Raw genomic sequence first — 24,988 nt, forward strand, 5'->3', positions numbered from 1 at the left:
CAAGCGTGCAGTCGTGAAGTCTGAAAGACGCCACGACACTGATATAAAGTGACACAGCTGACTGAGAGTTAGCCTAGCATGCTAAGCCTATTGCAAACCTATGGATGAAACCATAGCAACAGAGGTTAAGAGATATTGTTATAAGAATTAAGATAAGCTCTATTTTCAGCCATCCTGAGATAAGAGTGGAAAGTTTTATTCTTGTCACAGCATTTATACCTAACTCTAAATGTTTAATATGCTACATCAGTACAATTTTAGAGCAAACATTAAGAAAATTGCCAATGAACATTTTAAATCTAGGAATCTATTGACTATCCCTGTAAGAAACTGGCCTCAATTTTACACACTGACCATTCACAGTCCAGCCATACACAAGCTTCTGACCTAGTTATGTTTGTGCTGAGTGTGATTGTTGTATTTAGTGTGTGTGTGTGTGTGTGTGTATGTGTGTGTTTGTGGAGTTGCTTTAGCTTTGTGTGTGTGTATGTGTGCTTTTGAACTGTCACTTTTCCCCTCAGATCTCGGTTGGAGGGAAAATCTTTCTGCGTGTGTGTGTGGGCAGATGTGTCGAGGCTTGACGGGGAGCATCTTAGGATAAGTTGTAAGCATGTATTAGAGCATGCGTGACCACTTATTTGTGTATGCGCGTTTGAGATAATATAAGCGTGAACAAGCCGGAGTGAGACTTCACCACAGAGGATAATTTCTGTCTCTTCTCCGTCCTGCGAAAACTGTCCTTCTCCAATTTTCTCCCCCTGTCTGTAACTTTTATATCTCTATCCATGCTAAAGGGATTTAGCGAGCTGTGAACACACACTTTTTTCTTTTTCTTTTTTTTTGGCAGCACCTCTTGCGTCACTTTCACATCCTTTCTCACACTCACACCTGAGAGTTTGTTGGTAGACTGCACAGTTCTGCTGGTGAGCTGCTCCACCGGTGCCAATGAAGGTGAAAGTGCCCCTCAGATTGAATCTATAGGGTGTTTTTTTTTTTTTATTATCCCCCCCCCCTTCTATATTTCTTCTATAAATAAAATATAATTGGAGAATATTTTCAGACATGAGATAACCGCGCTGGATAAGTGAGCCGAGACTGGATGTCGAGTTAAGATTATACAACAGAAGATAGAACTTGCAGTGTAAAATGTCAGATGAAGAACTTCTGTCTTTTGTCTGTTATTGATTTTCATATCAGTCTCTTTTTTTTCTTTTTTCTTTTTTGCTGCTTTAACAAATTTTAAACTCCAGTATTTTCAGTTTGTGGATATTGAGGTTTTTTTTTTGTTACATTGCCAATAATGTTTAAATATTCAGCTCTTCAGCTCTAAACAATTGCTGACTGAGCTGCAGAGTGGAAATTCCATTTTTTTATATATATGTATACTGAGAAAAACTTTTATCTACCACTCTGTCATTGCACTTGTACCAGCTTCTTTAACCCTCCTGTTGTCCTCGAGTCAAGGAAGGGAGGGAGGAAGGAAGGAAGGAAGGAAGGAAAGAAGGAAGGAAGGAAAGGAGGGCGGAGGAAGGATGGAAAGCAGGAAGGGAGGGAGGAAAGAAAAGAAAAGAAGTAAGGAAGGAAAGGACAGAAAAGAAGGAAGGAAGGAAAGGGGGGGTGGAAAGCAGGATGGAAGGAAGAAGGAAGGAAGGAACGGGGAGGGAGGGAGGGAGGGAGAAAAAAGAAGGAAGGAAGGAAAGGACAGGAAGGAAGGGAGGGGGGAAGGATGGAAAGCAGGAAGAGAGGGAGGGAGGAAGGAAAGAAAAGAAGGAAGGAAGGAAAGGACAGAAAAGAAGCAAGGAAGGAAAGGGGGGGTTGAAAGCAGGAAGGAAGGGGGAGGGAGGGAGGAAAGAAAAGAAGGAAGGACGGAAAGGGGGGGGGGCTGGAAAGCGGGAAGGGAGGGAGGGAGGAAGGAAGGAAGGAAAGAAAGGAAGGAGGGAGGCAGGAAGAAGGGAATGAAGGAAGGAGAGAAGGAAGGAAGGAAGGAAAGAAGGAAGGTAATGGGGAGGAAAGAAGGAGGGAGGAAGGACAGATGGAAGGAAGACCAAACCAGTCACAATCATGAATTAAGATGATTAACTCTACACTTGTTGCTTCTTTAGACAGAATCATGTAAAAATGATAGTACTCAGTCATACCTGTTTGTCAGTTTCAGCTGTCCAATCACAGCAGGTTTTATTAAAATCTGGACATTTTGAAACCTGATCTGTATGTGGCCAAAAAGCTCTGCATTACTATCTGATCTCCGTTACGTGTGGATGACTGAGCAGTTTACACTTTGAGCTTTCTTTAAACTTCTTCACACCATAAAAAGTTGAGTTAGAGCATCGATGCCCGAGGTAGTCTTTAAATACCAAAATCACTTCATTTTATAATTAAGTGGTGCGTTGATATCTTTTGTCATTTGGCCTTCAGCATTTGGTAGACTGCCATGTCCTTTTTATTTAATAATCTTAGACAGGGGAACTTACCACAACGTCGAGATCACACAGTGGTGGCATTTATTTATGAGACCCTCCCTCACTGATGTACAGAAACGCTAAATGGGGAAGACATTTGGAGGAAAAGTGTTCACAACAGTTTAAAGAAGTTTCCCATTGTCTTATAAAACAATACTTCCACGCCCATATGTACACTAGAAGTAGATTTGGCAGCTGTAATTGTTCGTCCTGCACATATTTGCAGCAAAGAGATGCCTTCCCTGAAGTAATTTCAACGTAAGTGATGGGGGACAAAACCCACAGGCCCTGTTCTGTATAACAAAGCATTGTGAAGCTCAGCTGAAGATAATGAGGCTTTAGCAGTTTGATTTAGTTCCCTGGACAGTGTTTCCTTGCTGAGCCGTGGCAGAGGGAAAGTAACACACACACACACACACAAAACAGAAATATTCAATTTAATTCAAAATACTTTATTAGTCCCTCAAGGGGCAATTTGGAGGCAATGGAGTTTTCAAACAGAAGTTCACATAGACAATCAAATCACGCTCATAAAAAAAAAAAACTGTCTAAAAATACAAACATAACAATGTTAGAAAGAGTTGAAACAAACAGGGATTGTGTTTTTTTAACAATGTCCAACACAAAGGCACATTATGTCTAAAATGTGTCCAAAGCATCCACCAGATAAGACTGTAACTTCAGGAGAAACCCATTTGATTTAGTGCTGAAGACTCTGAGATTAGATTTTTACATTCTAACAATCTCTCCATATCATAAATTTTGATCTTATTTGACTAAAAACTTTGCATTTCAACATAATGGTGGAGTATTATCATTACAATATTCAGTGTTTCCCTTAGGTTAACTGCTTTGGGGCAGCAGGGGGTGGGAGGTTGGGAGGTTGGGAGGTTGGGAGAAGAGACTCCGCAGCCAGAAGTTTCTCCATTCTTTGTTTAAGAGCAACTGAGACTGACACTAAAATGAAAATAGCTAGCCTACCTTAAAGGTCAGTCCACCTTAACTGAGCCTTGTCAGGTTAGACTAGCCCATTGTCCCTAACTTTGGTGCTAAATTGCAGTTTTGGGGGTAACAATAGACAAGAGAAGCTGCAGCATTCATTATCTCTACTTTACATTTACTGTCAGATTAACAATTTAGCGCTGACCTTTTCCTCTGCTCACTTTTCTGCTGTTCACTCAACCAAACACTCTCTACACAAACACATTACGGACTGCCCTATTCCTTAACGGAGCTACGCTGCTCTTAGAACTCTACCTTTCATTTAGATGGCCTTTTTAAAGAATAAGGAGAGCAAGGATGACTCAAAGAAAATCAGTAACGTAGGTTGTTAGTGCTCACACAGTGTGCAAGTGAAAATCATTTGGATCCCATCCTCTCATAGTCAGGCTGTAGGGATGGGTATGGTTGAAATTTTAATCTTATCTATACTTTCATCAGTCTGGTTCTCCATCAATACTTTCATCGGTTCTTTTCCATTACTAGAGAAGTGTTTTTTATTAGTTTTCTCAATTGTCATTAAAAAACAATACATTCAGAAGAGGATTAGAATATATATCTACAGCAACAACAGTAAACTCGATAATATATTACTGTAAACAAATCTAAATTTTCAATAAAAATAAAAACATTATTGATGTCAAAATTATTGAGTGAAGTTTAGAAACAATGAAAAACACAGATATCAGTCACTAACAGTCATTTCTGCTACAGGTAGAGCTGGTAGAGAGGCTCAATTATATGTTACAAGCTAAGCTAAACAGTTGGGCTACATACAGACAGCTTTAATTTCAGCTTGTTCATAACAATTTTCTATTTACTTAACCACTTTGGTCCTGCTTCATTGCAACCTCTTCTCTGTGTGTGTGTGTGTGTGTGTGTGTGTTTGTGTGTTTGTTTTTGTTACCTTGTGGGGACTGTTTCTATTCGATGTGGTAAAACCCCATTTTTGAGGTCCTGATTAAGGTTAGGGTTATGGGGTGTGAATTGGGGGAAGGTTAAGGTTTGGATCATTCCTTACAAAATAAATAGAGTCAATGCAAGGTCCTAACAAGGATAGCTGCACAAACCCGTGTGTGTGGAAGAGGATCTGATCCCTCCGCCCTCAATCAAACGCCGTTAAAGAGAGCCGAGGAGAGGCTAGTAAGACCATAAATGACAGCAAAACACAGTATAGACTCTCAGCATAGTTGTTTTCATTTGGCTGAGGCGCTGTAAAAGAAACACTTGGATGCTGCTCCTAAGTGTAAAGGGACAACCCTGTTTTTTTAATTATAATGTTAACTTTCAATTGTTTACAGCAACATACTGTACTGTTTGTTAGGGTGTCCTCTCATACACAATGAAAACCACGTGAACTCACTTAGTTCACTAATACAATCATACAAGTAGAAGAAGCTGAAACATCCCTTTCAGATCTGTGTAACATAACCTAAACATAATGCACGTATAGGTGTTCTTTGCTGTATCTTACAAGAACATAATGGCTGTTTTTTAATATTTTCCTAGCATGAGTGTGTTGGATATTTGTCAAAAGCCATCTCCCTAAATGTTTTTGTGCTTTGTGTTAGGGCTTCAAACAAATTAAGCCCAGTAGGGAGCCTCAGAACAGACTTTACTTCTCTCGGTGGCTGAATCCACTTACTTGCTTTGATGGAGTTTTAATGAACGGTCTGTGGCTTGATTGCATGGGATGCAGGAATGACTCGGGGTGATAGACGAGCTAAAGCGTGTGGTGTCAAACAAGAAAACTTAGGAAGGATACTCAAAAAAAAAAAAAAAAAGAAATTCAAAACAAATTATGCTGTAATATCTTTTCAAATACAACAAATACTTGAGCTCAGATAATAAAACAACAGCTTTTCCTCTCTGTGGTTCTCCTGTAAGAGCTGGCTGAACCTCAAACTGTTTTGAATCATGCCCAAAATGTATTTTACAATCAAAAGTTTGTGTCAGTGTCTAGTTAACTTTTTAGCCTCATACAATCATAGACTGTATAAAAGAAATGGACGTAACATCTGTGACGTCACCCATTGGTTTGTGGACTGCTGCTCGGAAGCCAATAGTTTCGAATCTAGGCAGCACCATCTTGAAAATTTCAGGTGCATGCTGGGAAAAATAAAAACATGGATTCTACTTACTATATATGGGCATGGGGCGGGGCCAAGGGCGGAGCGGGGAGGTTGCGATTAGTTGCGAGGGCTGGGTCTCGAGGACATTGGTCAATCAACCTGTCAATCACGACGTAGCCACGCCCTAATGCATACCCTGCTTTATCGTCAAATATAAAATCAGGGAGGCCAAAATTTCACAAATGAACGTCATACTGCATTGAAGAAAGCTTTAAACTAGCGATTGAGACCATAAACACATTTTGAAAACGTTTACTGAGGTTAGAAATCAAGTGAGAAGTTGGTGAATTCTCCATTGACTTGTATAGAGACGGTAGCCCCCTGGTGGCCTTTTGATAGAATGCAGTTCTAAGTTACTTCCAGGTTGGCCTCATTTCAGAGGACCGGAACTCCCCGTCTGCATACAAATCATAGTTACTGCTTAACTCTTTCAAAAGGTCTCCATTTCTGATTCCTCTTCACTGTCTTCCCATCAAAGTCAGAGTCAGAGTTCTTGGGATCACCTGTAGATCTCTTCATGATCAAGCCGTCTGCCTACATTAGAGATCTACTGCATCCCTATGTATCACCAGCAGGTCTCTATGGAAACCGTTTTAAAAAGCAGCTCCAGACCAATTTGTTCAGACTTGCATTTGTGTAATTTTTCTCTTTTCTGTTCATTCTTTTTTTTTGTAGCTTTGCATGTTTACGCTTCATTTCCACTGTGAAACACTTTGTGGCATCTCTGCTCTTGAGCGGTGTTATATAAATATAATTACTTACTTGCTTACTTTTTATAACACCATGATTTATTCACCTCACCTCATCTCATCTTGTCATCTTCATCCGCGTTTTGTCTGAGATTCTTTGGTAGAGCTGCAACGAAAAGTTAAGTTAACTGATTAGTTGATCAACGGAACATTTTTTTGAAGACTATTTTGTTAATCAATTAAATGTTTATGCATTGATCAGTCATGTGATTTCTAGATCACTGTTAGCATACTTTCCATACATATATAGAGAGAGAGGCCTGAGGTCAACGCTCTCTAAACTTGACTGATGGGACACCAGCATGCCAGGACAAAAATACCAAAGGAGCCTCAGATCATATTTTAGGAAAGCCACAGCGTTATGTAATGAAACAGCTGTATACTGTAAACTGCCCTTTTTCAGACTATTAGTTAGATTCATCTCATGCACGTATAGGGATGACCCGACGCATCGTCTCATCATCTGGCATTATTAATCACCACGGATACGAAAAATGTTTTTAAAATCTTTGTGCCACTGTTGTACATATAAGGCGATATGAACCATAAATCCAAAACATACAAATACTAAATTCAACTTTTTAGAATATTGGTCAGCAAATATGTTCATTCAATTCATCTGTTGTATTTTCTCATTTAGTTGATCAGTCATTTGGGCTATAAAATGTAAAAAAAATGGTGAATATGTTGTTTCCCAAAGCTAAAAATGACATCATCAAATGTTCGGACCAACAGTCCACAACCCAAAGATATGTATTTTACTGTGACAGAAGATGAAATAAGCTAAAAATTTGAGAGGCAGAAATAGTGTTCCTTTTTATGAGACTCAAAACTATGAGTCGATTAGCAGAGTCATTCTAATCTACACCAAAACACAGATACTGCAAACCTGCCGACCTCTATACTAATGTTAAATCACACATCTGGATCATTAAACACAACATGAACATTTTTAAATTCTCCTTACTCCACAGAAAACCTTCTTCCAGGGCTGTTCAGTTCATGTATTTATGTGTGGATTAGTTGTTTCTTATCAAACTGCACTGTTGGCTTGCAGGAGGCCTTGGTGTGACCAAGTGGATAAAACGAAAGCCATAAAGGTGCCACAGTTTGAATGAAGCTCCTCTAAACAGCCCGGTGGTGAATGCGGCCTCAGGAACATAAAGCATTTGTGGACGCCTGCAGGATAAATCTTTTAGAATACATCTGTGAGCCAGAAAATACTATATTTGCATGATACACCAGCCCTGTGTTTCTTCTCTTTCTGTGCGTGTCAGCCCGTTAGGCGACTCTAGTGTCTCAGCGGGCTTCGGGTCTTTTGAGAGGTGACATGGTGCTTGAGGCGAAGCAGGCAGACAGAAGCTAGTGGTGGTGTTGGGAGGGAGGGAGGGAGGGACGGGGAGTGGGTGGGGGTGGGGGGGGGTTTGCTTGCTGTTCTGTGTTCTTCCGCTCGCTGCCAAATGTCTGTTGTCTCACCATGAGGGAATATGTCTATGTATATCTGGGTGTGTTTGTCTTATCTCCCTTTTTGTCTCTTCCAGATCGGGACAGGCTTCAAGGATGAAGATCTGGAGCAGCATTACAAGTTCTTAAAGGTAAAAAAAAAACGGCACGGTGTGACTGGCAAAAAAAAAAAATCTCACCTCAACACCTGTTTTGCCTTTTTCATTTTTTTAACAAAAAAAAAAAATCAAATGCTGGGCTTTTAGCATTCTGCAGCCACAGGTACTCCACTCTGAATCAATGGCATTGTTGAGGTTAAATGAGCCAGCTTAAGTATGACTGAGGTCTTTTGGAGCCCATTCATTTCAGAAATAATCACTCCCTAATTTAGCTCTCAACTCATTCTATCTTTTCAGATCGAAATGGAGATATTCGCACACAAAAATGAGAAGGCCATTGTGCAAATACACTCCTGAAATACAATTCAAATACCGCAAACCGTTTTATAAGCGACGCCTCTAGGTACTTTTTACCTCGCCAAAAATGAGACAAGTCATAAAAAATAAGCTCAAGTATTACAGAAAATATGTTTCTTTCTCCCCACAGGCTTGTCCACATAATATCCACAATTTTTTAAACGTGCTATGAATCACCTAAAACGAATTACAGAAATATAAATAGTTTTTTTTATAATAGCATCCATTTCCTTGCAAATATGTGGATTTAGTCTCTACATGGGGGGGGGGGGGGGGGGGGGGGGGGGGGGATATATTGGCCGGTGACCATAAACTACTTCTGTGTCACCAATAAAAATGAGCATTCGGAGCGGCTGTTTAGGAAGTGCTCTGACGTCGGGATAATGAATTGCTTTTTCAATTTACTTTTTGAAGAGGTTTGTTCCAGAGCAGCAGAGCAGCAGCATTTGAAGAAAAATGACAACCGCTCTCTAAAAAACAATAGCTGTTCAAAAGAGTCAGAGTTCATTCGAGTGTTTTATCAGCTATATTTAGACCTGCTTTTTTTTTTTTTTTCCTGGAAAGAAAGAACAGAGGTGCTTTTAAAAAAATACGATCATTTGTTTATCAAAGAGATTAATTGAGAGATAAAACTGTGAACAAATCTCGTACATCCTCTGTTATGGAATTTCTCTCGTAATATTTGAAAGGTTAAGGGTGTGGACTCAGCGATACAAACTGCTGCACAGTGCAGAATCACCAGGAAACAGTGATTGAGAAGGTGGTGCAACCTTTCTTCCCCCCCCCCCAGACCCAGTACAGCCTGTACTGTAGTGCTTTGTAATGAAGCCCTCCATCTGAAAGTGATGGATGGTGAATTAAGGCAAAGCGGCGGTGTCGGGCCGCGTTGCTTTGGTTGCAGAGCTGCTGGCCGATGGGACTCCAGACAGGAAAGACGATTGGCTCTGCTCACACTCCTCTGGGTGGAGAGGTGCTGAGCTGTAATGAGGAACGCTCTGATCCCAATTTTTTTTCTTTCTCTTTTTCTCTGTCCTGATGTTTATTTTGATACCCTGACCAGCACAAATCTCACTGCTCCTTTTCTTTCTTTTTCAATTCAGGGTCTAAATGACGTATTGTAGACACTGAGACTGTAAAAACACATCATTTAGTGAGAGTTGTTGTTGTTGTTTGGCTCTTATTGTATAGTTTTGCTCATTATTACATTGATTATGATGACATTACATGCAGCAAGGTTGATTGCTCAGAACACAGCAACATCAATACAAAGAAGTCTGGTGAGAAGATAATCAGACAGGTTGTAGATGAGCCAAAAGTTCAGTCAAATTATTATAAGCTGATTTTTACTAAAAGTGATCAGGCTTTCAATGTTAGTAATAATCTCTTACAAGTGCTGTGGGACAACATTTGAATCAGGAAACTCATTTAACAGTTTACAACCAACAGTGTATTTTTATTGATTGTCTGGCTGCCTGTGTTTACAGTTATTTTAAGTGATGTACTTGTTTTTCCACAGATCTCAGTAATTAACTCAGTAAGCACAAGGGTATTCAATCTGTTAGAAATGATGTTCAAAACTACATCATTTCATCATGAAATTATAAAAGTGGCTTTGATGAATGAAGCCCAATGTACAGACAGGTGATAAATGAAAGGAAACACCAACATGAAGTGGCTTTCAGCCTCCTGTTGTCCTCAAGTCAAGGAAGGAAAGGAGGGAGGGAGAAAAGAAGGAAGAAGGAAGGAAAGGAAAGGAGGGAGGAAGAAGGAAGGAAAGGAGGGAGGGAGGGAGAGAGAAAGGAAAGGAGGAAGAAGGAAGGAAAGGAGGGAGGGAGGAAGGAAGGAATGGAGGGAGGAAGGAAGGAATGGAGGGAAGAAGGAAGGAAAGGAGGGAGGAAGGAAGGAAAGGAGTGAGGGAGAAAGGGAGGGAGGGAGGAAGGAAGGAAAGGAGTGAGGGAGAAAGGGAGGGAGGGAGGAAGAAGGAAGGGAGAGAGAAGGAAGGAAAGAAAAGAGGGATGGAGGAAGAAGGAAGGAAAGGAAAAGAGGAAGGAAGGGAGGAAGGAAAGGAGGGAGGGAGGGAGGACGAAGGAAGAAAAGGAAGGAGGGAGGGAGGGAGAAGGAAGGAAAGGAGGGAGGGAGGAAGAAGGAAGGGAAGGAAAGAAGGAAGGGTGGAGGAAAGAAAGAGGGAAGGAAGGAAGTAAGGATTTGACCCCGGAGGACAATACAAAGGTTAATACCAGAACAGCTTCAATGAACCTTCTCATTGACTCTACAGTGTGTGAACTCTACTGGAGGGATGAGCACTATTACTCCCAAAGATATTCCTTCATTTAGTGTTGTGATGCTGGAGGTGGAGAGAGCTGTCTAACACGTCGGCCAAAAATCTCCCATAGGTGTTCAACTGAATCGAGATGTTGTGACTGTGAGAGCCGCAGCATGTAACTCACATCATTTTCATACTCATCAAACCATTTAATGACCCCTCTTCCCCCTCATGGATGCATTATCATCCTGGAAGAGACCACTCCCATCTCCATAGACATTTTTCATCCCCTTGCTGTTAGGGGTCAAGTATTCAGACCTGTACTGGCTCTTCTTTTAATCTCTATCATCATCATCTGTATTTTCTACCAGTCCAAAGTTTTTATTTGCTAATTATCACCCATTTATTTTATAACACTGTTCTGTTGCCGCCAGTGAAACTTGACACATCCTGTACTGATGTTTCACATGTAAAAGTCTAATAAGGACACAAGAGATGATGCCCTTTGAGGAGCCACAGGCCTGTTACGCCTAAGTTTGCCACTATTTGAATAACAGATGTAATGAGGGAATTTCACACTCGATTTGTGCTAAACTGGAATATTGTATAATATAATAATATTGTTATAATTAATTATTATTTTCATTATCGGTTCATCATGTGTTGATTATTGTCTCAATTAATTGGTCTAAAAAATGTCAGAAAATGGTTAGAAGTTTTAAAAGATGCAACCTTGTCTTTTCTCACCCATTAGCCATTAACCTTAATAAATACAGAGTTCTATCATAAAGGACTAAAGAAATCAATATTCACATTTAGGAAGCTGGAAGAAGGGGGGGGGGGGGGGGGGGGGGGGAGTCCTGAAAAATGAGTTGATCATCAGAAGAGTTGATGATTCTTTTCCAAACTGAAATTGATCCTAAACTGTCAGCTAAACATTGTGTAATGACCTTTTTGCTTGAGCGATTTATAAAAGAAGTCAAGCTCACCTTTCAGCTTATCGATATTGCCGCTGCATCGTCCATTGATCCATTTAACTTCAAATAAAACCTAAACGCTCTACAACAAGCAGGAATACTGTAGGTTTTCCCCCAGCTACCACACTACTCTTAAATGCTAATTATACTCCTTAAGTATCTGTACATATGCCCTCCAGGTGAAGCTCCAGTGAGGCGTAAAATGCATACAAATCAACTCAAATATTTGCATATAATCCCTCCCACACATTCAATATAACAGCATTTTTAAGCTTAAGTGCAGCAAGTTTACATTTATAGTGGTTAAGAAGATTTGTATAATTGCATTGTTACATTTTAGAAGCGTAAATATAAAGAAACAGTATTTAATGTGAATCAGAGAGCGTCTAGTTGACCCATCTACAGTGTATATATAGTTAAGTGTGTCGTTGCATTGATGATGAGTGTAACAATGAGGGTGCAGGTTTGAGCCCCCCCCCCCCCCGTCTGCACGCTTACCAGCTCACTCATTGTAATTCACTCTGTACTAGAGCGTCAGTGGAATGCCTTCAGTGTAAATAATGTGTGCCGAGAAAAACCACCACTACCACTGACTCCACTACTGCTGGAGCCCCCCCCCCCCCCCCCCCCACTCTGCGTTACTTAACTATGACCCAGTTCTGTGGACACTGCGGCAGTCTAGTTAACATTACTCTCACTCTCTTGATATGGCTTGTTTCAACCCCCCAAAAAATTGAGATTGGGTGTCATTTTGGAGAAGTGTGACACCCACGCTAAGAGAATGATTGCTCGTGTCAAAGTTAAAAAAAAAAAAAAAAAAAAAAGGCTGTATTAAATATACAGAAGTTGACAGATTTTCCTCGTAGAACAGGAATATATGGGTCTGAGCTCAGCTGTGAGGTTTTATATTTGTTTGTGTTTTATCTTAATTGAATATCAGGTTACAAAAACATCTATATCAAGTATTTCTAAATCAAATCTTTGAATGTTGGCGTTAATATGGTTTGAGTATCCCCCTCTTATGTGGTCCCTCAGGCCCTCCAAGTAGGTATGATTTGAATGTGAGGGTGTTTCAGACGGGTGGAGTCTCTCGGGAGGTGATTGTGAGGCAGCAGCAGCAGGAGAATCCAGCAGGGCAACCACAGCAACTCTGTCACTGTCTCTTTTTTCAGGCTCTTCATAAATGCATTGCCCTATTTAGTTTACTTTGTGGATGCCTCTAAGTATCTCCAGTCAGTACCATTTATCTTGTATTGTGTTGTAAATGGAAGATCCTCTGAGTGTGAGAAACTGGAAACTTAATTAATAATGAGAAAAGATCCTTACTTATTTCTTTTATTTGTTTCCTAGGAGCACATCTTGCCAAAGCCACGCGCCTACTACCGCTTCGACCCATCAGCAGAGCCCGACGTTTGGCTCGACGCCATGCAGGTGTGGGAGGTGAAGTGCGCCGACCTGTCGTTGTCGCCGATCTACAAAGCTGCCATGGGACTGGTCAGTTCAGCCTGTTATAATAATCTGTACCTCACAATGAAAAGCAACAATTAGTGCTTGTTAATTGAGTTATTAAAAGTGTTGTAAAAGACTGGATTTAATGGGACAGACACATATTTATTAGCTGTGATTTGGCTGCGAGTTGGACACAAAGTCCCACAGTGCATATAAAAACCTCAACAACAGCTCTTATTTTAATAGCGGTGAACAGTATGTATCTGAAAATATGCTCAGAATATTAGTTTTTTAGTTCAGCTTCACTTCCTGGTTGAACATTTTGGTGGAAAGCCAGAAAAAGAAATTACCTCAGAGTGCTCGATACGGTTCATTGGAAATCCTTTTCATCGACAGTAACACAGTAAGACAACGGCTACCTGTCACCTCCGCCATTTTCACACAGCGTCGCCGTAATTATACCAATAAATTCACAATTAATCACAATTCTGTCAACGGTATCAATCCCAGCTTGAGTGGCTCGGTGCCCACAGTGTAAGAGAGATCAGTCAACACATGAATAAGTCACTCATCTTTAAGACCAACATGAGCTATCCTTCCTGTATGTGTGTAATAATGCAAGCAGCATGCACATTAAAGTGAGGTTTAATTCTCCTTAATGGGAGTAGAGGGTATAACAAGCTCGCTTAATAGTCGCTTATGTTGTTTATTGATGGAGATGCTTCTCTGTTATTGGCTTGTTTGTTAAACCTGAGCTCTGATTAGTTGGATTATAGTATGAATATGATCAAAAAAGATGAGTTTTACACGTCTACGATCCATTAGAGCAGGGGTGTCAAACTCATTTTCATTCAAGGGCCACATAATGTCCAATTTAATCTCATGTGGGCTGGATCATTAAAAAGAAGGAAGGGAGGAAGGAAGGAAGGAAAATAAGACAGGAAGGAAGGAAGGAAGGAAGGAAAGAAGAAAAAGAAGACAGGAAGGAAGAAAAAGAAGACAGGAAGGAAGAGGAAGGAAGAGGAAGGAAGGAAGGTCGGAAGGAAGGAAGAAAAAGAAGACAGGAAGGAAGGAAGAAAAAGAAGACAGGAAGGAAGGAAGAAAAAGAAGAAAGGAAGGAAGGAAGAAAAAGAAGGAAGGAAGGAAGAAAAAGAAAACAGGAAGGAAGGAAAGAAGGAAGAAAAAGAAGACAGCAAGGAAAGAAGAAAGAAAGGAAGGAAGGGAGGAATGAGGAAAGTGGGCCGGATCAGACACCTCGGCGGGCCAGATCTGGCGCACGGGCCGCATGTTTGACATCCCTGCATTAGAGGGTTGAAAAAGGCAGTAATTCACATCCAGCATGTCTTCATTTGACATAGCCCTGGTTAATCTATAAAAGACTTCCATGTTTGAAGGTAATACTGAGAGATATTTTAGAGGTTGACTAATAGGAAGTAGGACAAAAATGGATTTTTTTTTTCTGCCCCGGGGCTCAAAAGGTTTAAAAATTACTCTTTGATATTTTTAGTGAAAGAATTAATTCACATACATTTCTAGGAGGGCAAATGCTCACATGTAAGGTAGCTGATTGATTAGAAGTATTTGATTCTTATTTTTCTTTTCTTTTTTTTTTTTACCTGTTTGTTTGCAGGCGGATCCAGAAAAGGGTATTTCTCTGAGATTCCCACGTTTCCTTCGGATCAGAGACGACAAGAAGCCCGAAGACGCCACAACCGGAGCTCAGGTACGTCAGAAAGGTCATCTCTACTGGAAAACAAGCAGTTCGGTTAAATTACATTTTTCAGCATTAAACACACACACACACACTCTGCAGATCTTATGTGGCTCAGCGGGTCAAACAGGTCAACCTTGTGCAATATACTAATGAGCGCAAAGCCATTAAAGTTTCAGTCGTGTGTTTGCAGCCGCGTTGCTCGACGTGGCGTATAAAGATGTTTGTGGCCATGGTCGCTTCATAAGAGCCGTTGGGTAAAATTTCAAGGGTGAATAACGCTGCAAGGACATCGTTGTATAACAGTCAGGTAAAGTTTAGTGTTGGAATCGGGGTAATATATGGCGTGGCAGTAAACAGTGAGTTATGTGGTACAGTAGAAATGTGCAGTTGGGCTCTAACGTCACACACACACACACACACACACACACACACAGTCGTCTACCCACCACCACACACACTCCACACACCTGTTATTGTATTGAAATCATTACTTTTTAATCAGGAGGCTACTGCCGTGTCAAATAATAAGACGCCACACTTTGACAGGAAGTTGTACCAAACATAAAGTTTCAGCTGTTTGTCAGGATATTTTTTATTTAATCTCTCATGATGTTTACTCGCTTCTCTCTGACCTGCCAGCTGACCCGCCATCACATCATTTTTTTTTTTATAACCCTGCTCTCAGACATTGCAAGTCAACCCATGCGTGGCTTTGCTATTATATGAAATACAAACTAAGCACCTCCCAAGTTTATGGTGAACAGAAGCAAGATATATGAACTGAAATGAGTCTAAGCTTTTTTGGATAGTAAAGTCAAGCAATGGAGAAATAATCAGGACTGCATCCAGTGATTATAATCAAGTGTCAGTTCATTATCTCCATGAAGCGATTCATTTATGTCCAAACCAAAAAAAATATCCATCACAATTTTCCCGGAGGCCAAAGTTACGTCAACAAATTGCTTCTTTGTCTGATAAACGCTCCAAAATCCAAACATTTCATTTCTCTGCAGTATAAGAGAGAAAAAAAAACAAAACAGCAGCTTTTCAGCCTGGAAAATATGGCAATTAATGACAATGAGTTCTCAAAATAGTTACTCATTCATTTTTGTAATTAATATTTCTGTCAATCACTTAATCAACCAATTGTTTCAGCTCTAAAAAATAATCAACAGTTTTGTAGAAGTAAAAAAAAAAAAAAAGAAAAAAAGGAAAGAAATGTTCCTGCTTGTCTATCTTTGCACATTTAAAGTCTGTTTTTGGTGTTTTTGATATTTTCCTCAGGCAGAAGCTGGTGTTACCTTTATTGTCGGCATTTTTCACCATTAATAAATATTTTACCAAAACCCCCCCCCCCAAAAAAAAACAACCCTTGTGTATCAAGAAGCAGCACTGAATTCTCTGTATTTCTAACGAGGCACAGAAAGAATGATAAATTATTAAAACTTAAAATGTGGAAAAAAAAGACACAGAAATGAATTCACTGTGGCCTCACTTTTATTGAATTTAGGCTAACTCAGCTCATTTTAATGCTGATCTGATCATAGTCAAACATTTGCCTTCTCTTAATCTGATGTTGGACTCAAACAGTTGGTTTTATTATTGACTTTTTTTTTCTCACCTGATCAATAAATCAATTTTTGCTTCAGCGTCATTGAAAAGTTTGGACTCACTTCCTCAAAAACTTTCAACTGGTTCTTTTTAGGTTGTCAGATGATAAAAAAAAAAAAAAAAAAAAGCCCAAAATGAAATCTACAAAATGCTCCAAACTACAGAACCACACCTCAAAATATTTAGTCACCTGCACATAAAACAGCACATTCTTCCAATTAAGAAACTAATTAGTGAATGTTTGGCATTGTTGCTTGATATATGACTTAAATGATTATTTGATTATGAACCAGTTTCTAATGAATTACCTCATGAGCAATCAATTAATCAATTATAATGAGATCGATAATTGACACATTGTTTCAGCTTTTAATCTGACGGTAGAGACACTTCTGTATCATTCTGCATATCAAAACGTTGTAAATGTGACTGATAGTTTAGTATTTTTATGCTAATTGCTGATGATGTCTGGCTTGTTTAGTAAACATGTTCAGTCTGCCGCTTTGTCACACAGCAGATGGATGTTTTAAAGTTTGATTCTCTGATAAAATTTTAAGGAGAGAGTTGTCCTGGTAACAACAATTCTCATATAAAGTCCCACCCAGGTATAAAAAAAGTATTTAAAAAAAGTATATAATATAAGATGTAAAATAAAATAGAAATAGAACATGGTAAAAGTAGCTTAAACAAAATTAATAGGATATTTGAAATCAATTAAAATACAACATTTTAAAAGAAGTGCATAGGAAAGCTTGTTAAAGGCTAAATTGAAGAGGTCAGGTTTTTAGCTTTCTTTAAAAATATATGTACAGAGTTTTGATCACGCCCCAAAAAACAACCATCAGCCGAAGCCCAGAGATTGTTTTAACTAACGATGGATTCAACAACCTTCTGTTAACTCCGGAGTCATTTGTGCTCGTTAGTCAACAGTCAGGTTGGAACATCCAGTGAAAGGTGCAGCTGCATTTACATGATACTTCTGTCAATTATTTCAGACACAGACACACTTGTTAGCACAGAGAGCGAGTGTGTGTGTGTGTGTGTGTGTGTGTGTGTGTGTGTGTGTGTGTGTGTGTGTGTGTGTGTGTGTGTGTGTGTGTGTGTGTGTGTGTGTGTGTGTGTGTGTGTGTGTGTGTGTGTGTGTGTGTGTGTGTGTGTGTGAGATTTAGCGGACAGTTTAAAATCAAACCCAGTCAGTGAGGTTGAGAATCAAAGCTTTACTCTGATTCCCTGCAGAAGGAATCATGTAATGGTTTCAGTATTTTCCTCCTCACTGTGCCTCCCTGCCGTACTGGAACTTACACTACTGATTCAGGGAGGACCCGCTGTTCACGTATTATTCATTGTCCCGCCTTCCACCCCTCACCCCCAAAATCCCGATGAGCTGGAGTGAACATAACCTCCGTCTCCCAGTCAGCAGCTGGGAGTCACCGACTTCAAAGCCCGGGATATGAATAATCAAACTGTTATTTTTAGCTTTTTCCTCTTGATGTTACTGACCTGACTTTATGATCTTCTCCCTCCCTCTCCTCCTGCATTCCCACTCTCTCTCTCTCTCTCTCTCTCTCATGCATGCTCTCTCATGCGAACACTGTCCCCTCCCTCCCTCTTTCAATACATCTCTTCCTCTCACTCCCTGTCCATCTCATCTCCTTTCAACAGATTGCTGATTTGTACAAGAAGCAGCAGCAGATTCAGAATCAGGGAGAGAAAGTTGACCCAGAGGACTACTACTGATCCACAGCGGTCATCAGCAGAGAATAATAAATAATGGCAAATTCAATGTAATTGTAAATATCTTCTCTCTTTTTTTTCTGAAATGTTCAATGAAAATAAAGGCTCTTGCCAGTTTTAAGCATCCTGTCAATCATGTTATCGACTCATTGAAACTGCTCCTTTTTATTGACTACAATATTCCTTTCAGAGCCAAAAATTGCGTAAACATCACGCCGCATACGCTTCACATAAATTCCCCAAAACCTTGAATCGACTCAGCAGTTAAGGTGTATTCCTGCCAGTAAAAGATCCCTATCAAAAAATCAGAGTGCAAAAAAAAAAAAAAAAAAGGTATGGGTGGCATACCAATAATTTCAACTGGCCTGATTTCTGCTCAGGCACTCAAAATGCAGCAGGATGGAAGTGTATTCAGAGTGTGTCGGTAATAAGAGGACATGCCAAGGAGATTGCTGGCTGCCTGAAATGTTATTAGTGGTAGAAAAAGACACGGGAGCAGACAGTTGCTCAAACAGCAGGACAAAAGAGAAGCTCTCACAGCTTGCATTAGATGATGGAAATGAACTAACTGTCCAGCCACTGTGAGTGTGTGTGTGAGAGAGAGGGAGAGATCTGTCATAGCCTACTTCTGGGGACAAATTATAGTCTTTTCACTAGTTAATTGGGGGTTGGCTTGTCCTACTGAGGACAAAAGTCATGTTTCTAATTGGGGGGGGGGGGGGCTGATTTTAAGGTCTGAGGTAAGGGTTTGGTTAAGTCTCCAATAAATGAATGTAAGTCTATGTAATGTCCCCAGATGTGACCATAGTCTGATGTGTATTTGTGTGTATGGGGTCACTTTGAGAGCCAAGGACGGGGAGTTATTACATAGAGAAGCAAAAGAGAATTGTGAGTTTTCTGCATAGCGATGCCATGGAAGAGGATACGAGTGGGCTCGTGACACCGTGTTGAACCACTTAGTGTTTTAGATGCTCATGTGCTTACATGGTGACATTGACAAAGAGGCGTTGACTGCTTGAGAGTTTTGCTTTGCGTACGTATAAACATAATGCATAAAAAGTACAAAGAGCTGTTGGGACTACAAACTGCACGTCACCACGAATAAACTATAACAGTGAGCCAGTTAGCAGAGCTGTATACAAATGGTGTAGCTCCAGGGATGGGAATGGTAGTTGGTCCACTTTAGTGTAAATTGAAATATCAGATGTACAGATGTCTCTACAGATCTTAGAACCTGCTGACTTTGATCTCCAGGCTTTTCCTGTTACACCAACCAACAGGTCAAAATTTTCAATTCTCTTGCAAAATGTCTCAACATCTGCTTTAGAGTTGTCTCAAACTTGTGTACAGACATTCATGGTTCTCAGAGGATGAATCTTAATAACTTAATCCTAATTATTAAGTCTCCATACTAATTTACATTCATCAGTCATTAATAAATGTTTAATTAATCTTTAATGAAGTGTATTCTATTTATTTATCACTATTTTATAATCCAAGATAACCTTTTTTTTATATAGATTATGAAGACTCCAACATGTTTGAATGCTGATTTCTCAATTTTAGGTCAAATTTGGACAAAAATGTGTATCAGCTGCACAAACAATTAAAAAAAAAAAGATGTATTTTCTTTCCATTTTTGTATATTCATGGTAACATTAGGAAAAGTCCTCCTAGAAGAAATGTGTATATGGTGTTTTTACAGCTCTCAAATGTAAAAATGGGTCAAATTTGTCCCCTGAACAGTATTTAAGAGTGAAGTTATTCCCACTTTCTCTCCATAATCACCATGAGATTTAAATTCAGTCCATTTTGAGTGAAATGTCTAAACAGCTGTTGGATTAGCATGATATTCTCTTTCTGCCAGGATGAACTGGTAATAAGCAGTTTCATTTAGCGCCACGATTAGGTCAAAATTTCAGCTTGAAAACAATAATTTGGTTTATGAGCAAATTTGTGCAGATGATTCTCATCAGCCTCAGCTAAATGCTTTATGTTTTATAAGTATGTTAGCATGTTAACACGCTAAACTAAGAGGTTGAACATGGTAAACATACCTGCAGCAGGAGGCTGTGCTGAAGAAAATGAGATGCGGGAAACAAATTACATGCGTTGGTGGGCTGGCATTCCTGCGGCTGCATCCATTCATCCAGTCTACAGCGCTGGCTTGTCTGCAGGATATTTGCATGTACAATTTTTGCCAGTTCTGTGGTGACTCACACTGTATGTGGCCTAAGATTGCCAGTATTTTCACATGCAGAGCGCTGTTTATTTCCTAAAATCGAGTGCATGTGAGATCTCTTATTTGTTATGCTATCTTGGTATGCAGCTATGCATACTGCACGGCTTATTTGTGTGTGTGTCTGTGTGTGTCTGTGTGTGTGAGTGTTTGCAAGTGTGTGGGCTGTGTCCTGTGAGTCTGCTGAAGGGGAGTATGAGAAGGACACCATTGTGGTATGGATGGAAAATCCAAATTCAGATTTGCCTGCCCTTTGCCTCTGCCACTGTTGTTTATCTGCACAACACCAAACTGTTATTCATTTGTGTTTATTTGTGTTTATTCGACTGCGTTCCCCTCATGAAGATTTAAAGGTGTTGCAGTATGCTCTGCAGATACGTCTCCTCTCCTGCACACTACTTTGGGTACATCTGACATTCATCTTGAATATCATCATCACATCTTGTCACATTTTTTTTTTTTTTTAATAGAAACAAGGGATTTGATGGAGTTACTAAAATCTGAATTTCAAATAGCAGTTGTCAGCTGCACTGTTGCTTTAGAAGTCAGCTTGAAACAGCAAGTGTGCGGAATGAAAAAGGCCCTAATGGAAATCAAACAGGCAACAGAGCATGAAATATTGAAAATGCAAATATGTAATGAATTCAATTCCATATTGCATGTGCTGTATGATTCCGGCTTTTGTTGTGAATTACCCTGAAACTTGACTGCGGCAGGCATTGTCTCTACCTAATTTGTGTACATGTGATTGTGTAAGTGAAGAAGCGTGAAAGCCTGTGAATCTCTGTGTACCTTTTGTGTTCAGCTCTAGTGTCTGCACGCTGAGGCGGTCCTCTATCTGTGTGTGAAGATGTTTTTTTTTATCATCTTGGCTCAAAAATGTGAGCATAGCTTTTTAACTGGCCTTGTTTTTGTGTGTGTGTACATGTGTCACTGATGTGTACAGAGGGGGGGCAGCTGCATCCATCTCAGCTGAGGTCCTTACTTGTGTTCCAACAGCTGTGCTGTTAGTTCACATCAAGTCACCTGTTCAGACCGGATCCCGCAGGGGAAGTTAGAGTCACAAACCTACCTGCTCGCCACCTGCTGAACTGTGCCTAACATGTTTTTTTTGTTTTTTTGCTGTAATTGGACAGAGTGCAGTGAAAGGGAAGACCCGAAAAACAAGGGGAGAGAGATGTGTACGACATGAATCAAAGGTCTCTGTCCTGACTTGAACCTGGGAATTTGCTGTTATGTGGCATTTGCAGTAACCATTAGGCTACTGGGGCTCTCCTGCCACATGTTTAGAAGCAGCTGGGAGCTTTAGGGTGTGGAACATGATTTAGAAAAGAAAAAAAAAATCCCTAGAACTGATCTGTGGTGTGTTGTGACAGATAAAAGGCAAGCTGTAGATGACTCCTCTGTGCTCCAACTGTCCCTGCTGTTTTCCTCTTTAAAGTTTAAGGAAGTGTCCCCTAAAGCAGGGTTATGGATTACCTCCAACCACACAGATATGAAGAGGGGCATCTATTAAAAAATGCCAGGTTTCACCTTTCTCTATCCTTTTGTGTCCCTCTCTCTCTCCCCCCCACCCCATTCTCCCACATAAGCTATCTGTCTTGTTCACAATACCCCTTTTTCCACTTTGAGAACAATGCGTTTGTTCTCCTCCACCTCCTCCTCTTCTCCATCCCTTCCTATCCCTCCATCCATTTGTTTGGTGCTCTCTGTGACATCTCTGCCATGCCAGGCCATGAGGGAGAGAGGGAGGGACAGGCCCGGCCATTGTCCCCGGCTGAACCCACGGAATATCAATAGTGTTTTTCTTGAGCAGGATCGCCAAGCGTTGGCTAGTAACCTTTCGAATTTGATGATGTCAGGGCTCCTCTTTTTTTGGGCCCTTTATATGAGTTTCCCTCATCCTCCAGTGTGCACTCCACCAGCAGGGTAGCGGGAAACAGTGCAGGATTGTATGCGCTGTGTGACTCATCACAGCACTTCATCAGCTCAGTTTAACTAGTACAAGTTGCGTGTGACTGTGCCAACAAGTCCTCCAATTAAACAACAAAATAGTTTGTCGATGCCCTCTAAAGCAAGACATATGAGCTTTTGTTCAGCAGAGCAGCAGCATCACTTCTCTGTGCTTTCAAAACTGGTTTTCACTGATGCAAAAATAAAGGCATTTGTAATCTGACTGCTGGTGAAGGCTTAATTAGATTTAAGCACAAACCTGATTTAATTAAGGTTAAGGACATATCGTGGTGCGGGTGGAAATAACTAATTGGTTAATGGTTAGAGCCATCGTGGTTCAAAGAAACTAATGTTGACTGATAGGAAACAAGCAGTGAATATCAGTCTTACATGGCTGATGTTGTGTTGATCCCTCTCTCTCTCTCTCTCTCCTTCTCTCTACAGACTTTGTGGCTATAACATGACACAATTTTCTCCTTTTTTCTCCAACAAACAAAGACTCTTAACACCAATGGGTGGTAGTTTTTTTGCCACTTGAGACTCTTCACTGAACATGGAACTATTATGAAAGCTTGTAGATTGAATGTTACCATGGACACAAACTGCCATGTTTCCAACCAAAAAAAAACCTCTTAACCTCTACATACTGTTTGGGTCAAATTTGGCCCGTTGTGACGTTTAACAGCTGTAAAGAAAAAAACACCAAATGTTCTTTTACCCTGAAATTTGATGACTTTTTCCCAGAGTGACCCAAAATACACAAAAATGGAATTTTTAAAAAATGTTTTTGTCAAATCTGACGTGTTGACATGACTTTCTGTTAAATTAATAGTTGATAGTTTTAATAAGATAGGAGTTATGAGGATTTCTTTTTTATGGTGTAGTAATGAAGACTATGGATCTAATGGTAATACAATAAACCCCACAGCTCCATAAAGCTCTTAGAATATATTTAAATAATTATTGCTATGTTATATTTTAGGTCAAATATGACAATGATATTGTGTGATAGAACAAAAATGAGTGGTGTAAAACCTAAAAACTGCACTATGTCTTCTCTCTGAAACATGAATCAAGGTTGAATCACCCATTTATTGATCAGTCAGATCGACTATTGAAGCTTTCTAAACAGATCTGTGGTTCAAAATTTGGTATAGACGTTCTTTATAAGGGGATTCTTAGACTGAGTCAACATTGATCCAGATCATACTGCAAGGGTGTAGAATATGAACAGTGTGTAAGGTTTAACATCAGAGAGGCACAGTGGATGACTCTCCTTTAAATGCTGAAGATAATAATACTGTTTCCCTCTCAAGATCTTATTTCTTTTGTTTTTTATTCAGTGGGTTGTATGTTTGTGTCCTGTATGTATTTATATTTAATCCTGCCTTCTAGCCTTAACTTTTGACAGTTTTCAGGCCAATTGCTCGCCATGCTTCATTTACCATATTTGGTTATGGAAATGTTTTGCTTGATTATTCAACCCCTGCAGCAAACTGCATACCGACCTAGTCGTTTATGAGGCCCCTTTATGATTGGTTTATGATGGCGGTGGCTGCTGTTCTGCACTTGTCAGTGCTTCACTTTGGCCCACACTGGGAGGCTTGTGCTTCAGGGAGCTAAGATTGCAGTGCACTCCATTGGATCATCGTTGGCGTTCATTAGTCTTATGACCTTTATGTGAACTGGCTTCTGTGGTGTGTATCTGTTCTGTCTCTCTTCTTCTTTTGCTTCGTTTGCTGTCGTTTTGACAGGCAAGAAAAAAAAAAGAAAAAAAAAAACCTCCAGCGGTTTCATTCACAGAAGCCCTCCATTTGGAAAGAGACATTCCTCTTGTGCACATCTGCCAGCCTACCTTGTGATCAGTGCTGCACTCTGAGCTGTGACAAATATACTCAACATTGCAGAAAAATTAGACATGGCTAGAGTTGACAAGAACCCATCACAGAAAATTACAATATCACAAGAGAACATGCTCTGTAAATTTCTACGGGTGTCTGATGACATGCCCTCGCAAAATGCAACTGGGGTCACTGTTTCAACCCGTGAAAACAAGCTTGATGAATTATGCAGGCAGACAGTCGAGATGGTTTCATTCACACAGTGGCTGAAGCCTGAGGTACTTTGCGTATTCAGTCATCTCTAATAACACCAATTGATATGAAGCCTTGTCCACCTCAATATCACTAAAGTACAGCTGAGGACTCATGTATAATTTCGCAAAAATCTCTAAATGGCTCTACAGATCGAGTTTTCTCTTTCTGTTACTCACTGCTACCTCTCCTCGTTTTCCTCTCTCCTCTACCTCTCTGTATAATTTAGCAGTAGATAAGCTCGCCCTCTCCTACATTAGCGTGCTATATCACTGCCAGCTAAAGGAATGGGGGGGGGGGGCTTCACTCTATATGTGATACAGTTTCTGCCTGCCAAGCTCAGCCACTGCCGCTGCCACCGTCACTCGGCGCTGACAAGTTTGGGTGCTTGCCACATTCTGCACCTGCCAGGCTCATAAAGAATCCCCCTGTTTCTCTGGGGCCTGAAGGCAGGATCTGCCATAATTGTTAAGGATGTCGCGATTTAGACGTTCAAGCCAAAGCTTAGACAGTTGATTGGCGCCAACAAGTTGGCAGATGGTCCATTTTGTTCAGCTGATCCGTCAGTGGGGTATTTGAGGTGTTAAGATGAATGAGCAGTTGTGATTTGTCAGAAGTGGCAAGAAAATGTATGCTGTGGTCTCGAATGTAAGCAAAAGTTGAGCTGTTACTAAATGGTTTGTTTCTGTCTTGGCCA

The 24,988-nt window shown here is 40.2% G+C and overlaps 1 protein-coding gene across 1 annotated transcript in view; it reads left to right on the forward strand.

The window, feature by feature from the left end:
- The window catches only part of lig1 (ligase I, DNA, ATP-dependent), a 66,481-nt gene extending 48,359 nt beyond the window's left edge, over window positions 1-18,122 (forward strand). Inside the window, exons 24-27 of the mRNA XM_053330372.1 lie at window positions 7,881-7,934; window positions 12,849-12,992; window positions 14,578-14,670; window positions 17,935-18,122. Of these exons, the coding sequence (XP_053186347.1) occupies window positions 7,881-7,934; window positions 12,849-12,992; window positions 14,578-14,670; window positions 17,935-18,009 (366 nt within the window). The 3' untranslated portion in view covers window positions 18,010-18,122. The remainder of the gene's footprint in view (window positions 1-7,880; window positions 7,935-12,848; window positions 12,993-14,577; window positions 14,671-17,934) is intronic.
- Window positions 18,123-24,988: the final 6,866 nt, after the last annotated feature.

Source organism: Scomber japonicus, chromosome 12, assembly GCF_027409825.1.
Source record: "Scomber japonicus isolate fScoJap1 chromosome 12, fScoJap1.pri, whole genome shotgun sequence".
Taxonomy (NCBI): domain Eukaryota; kingdom Metazoa; phylum Chordata; class Actinopteri; order Scombriformes; family Scombridae; genus Scomber; species Scomber japonicus.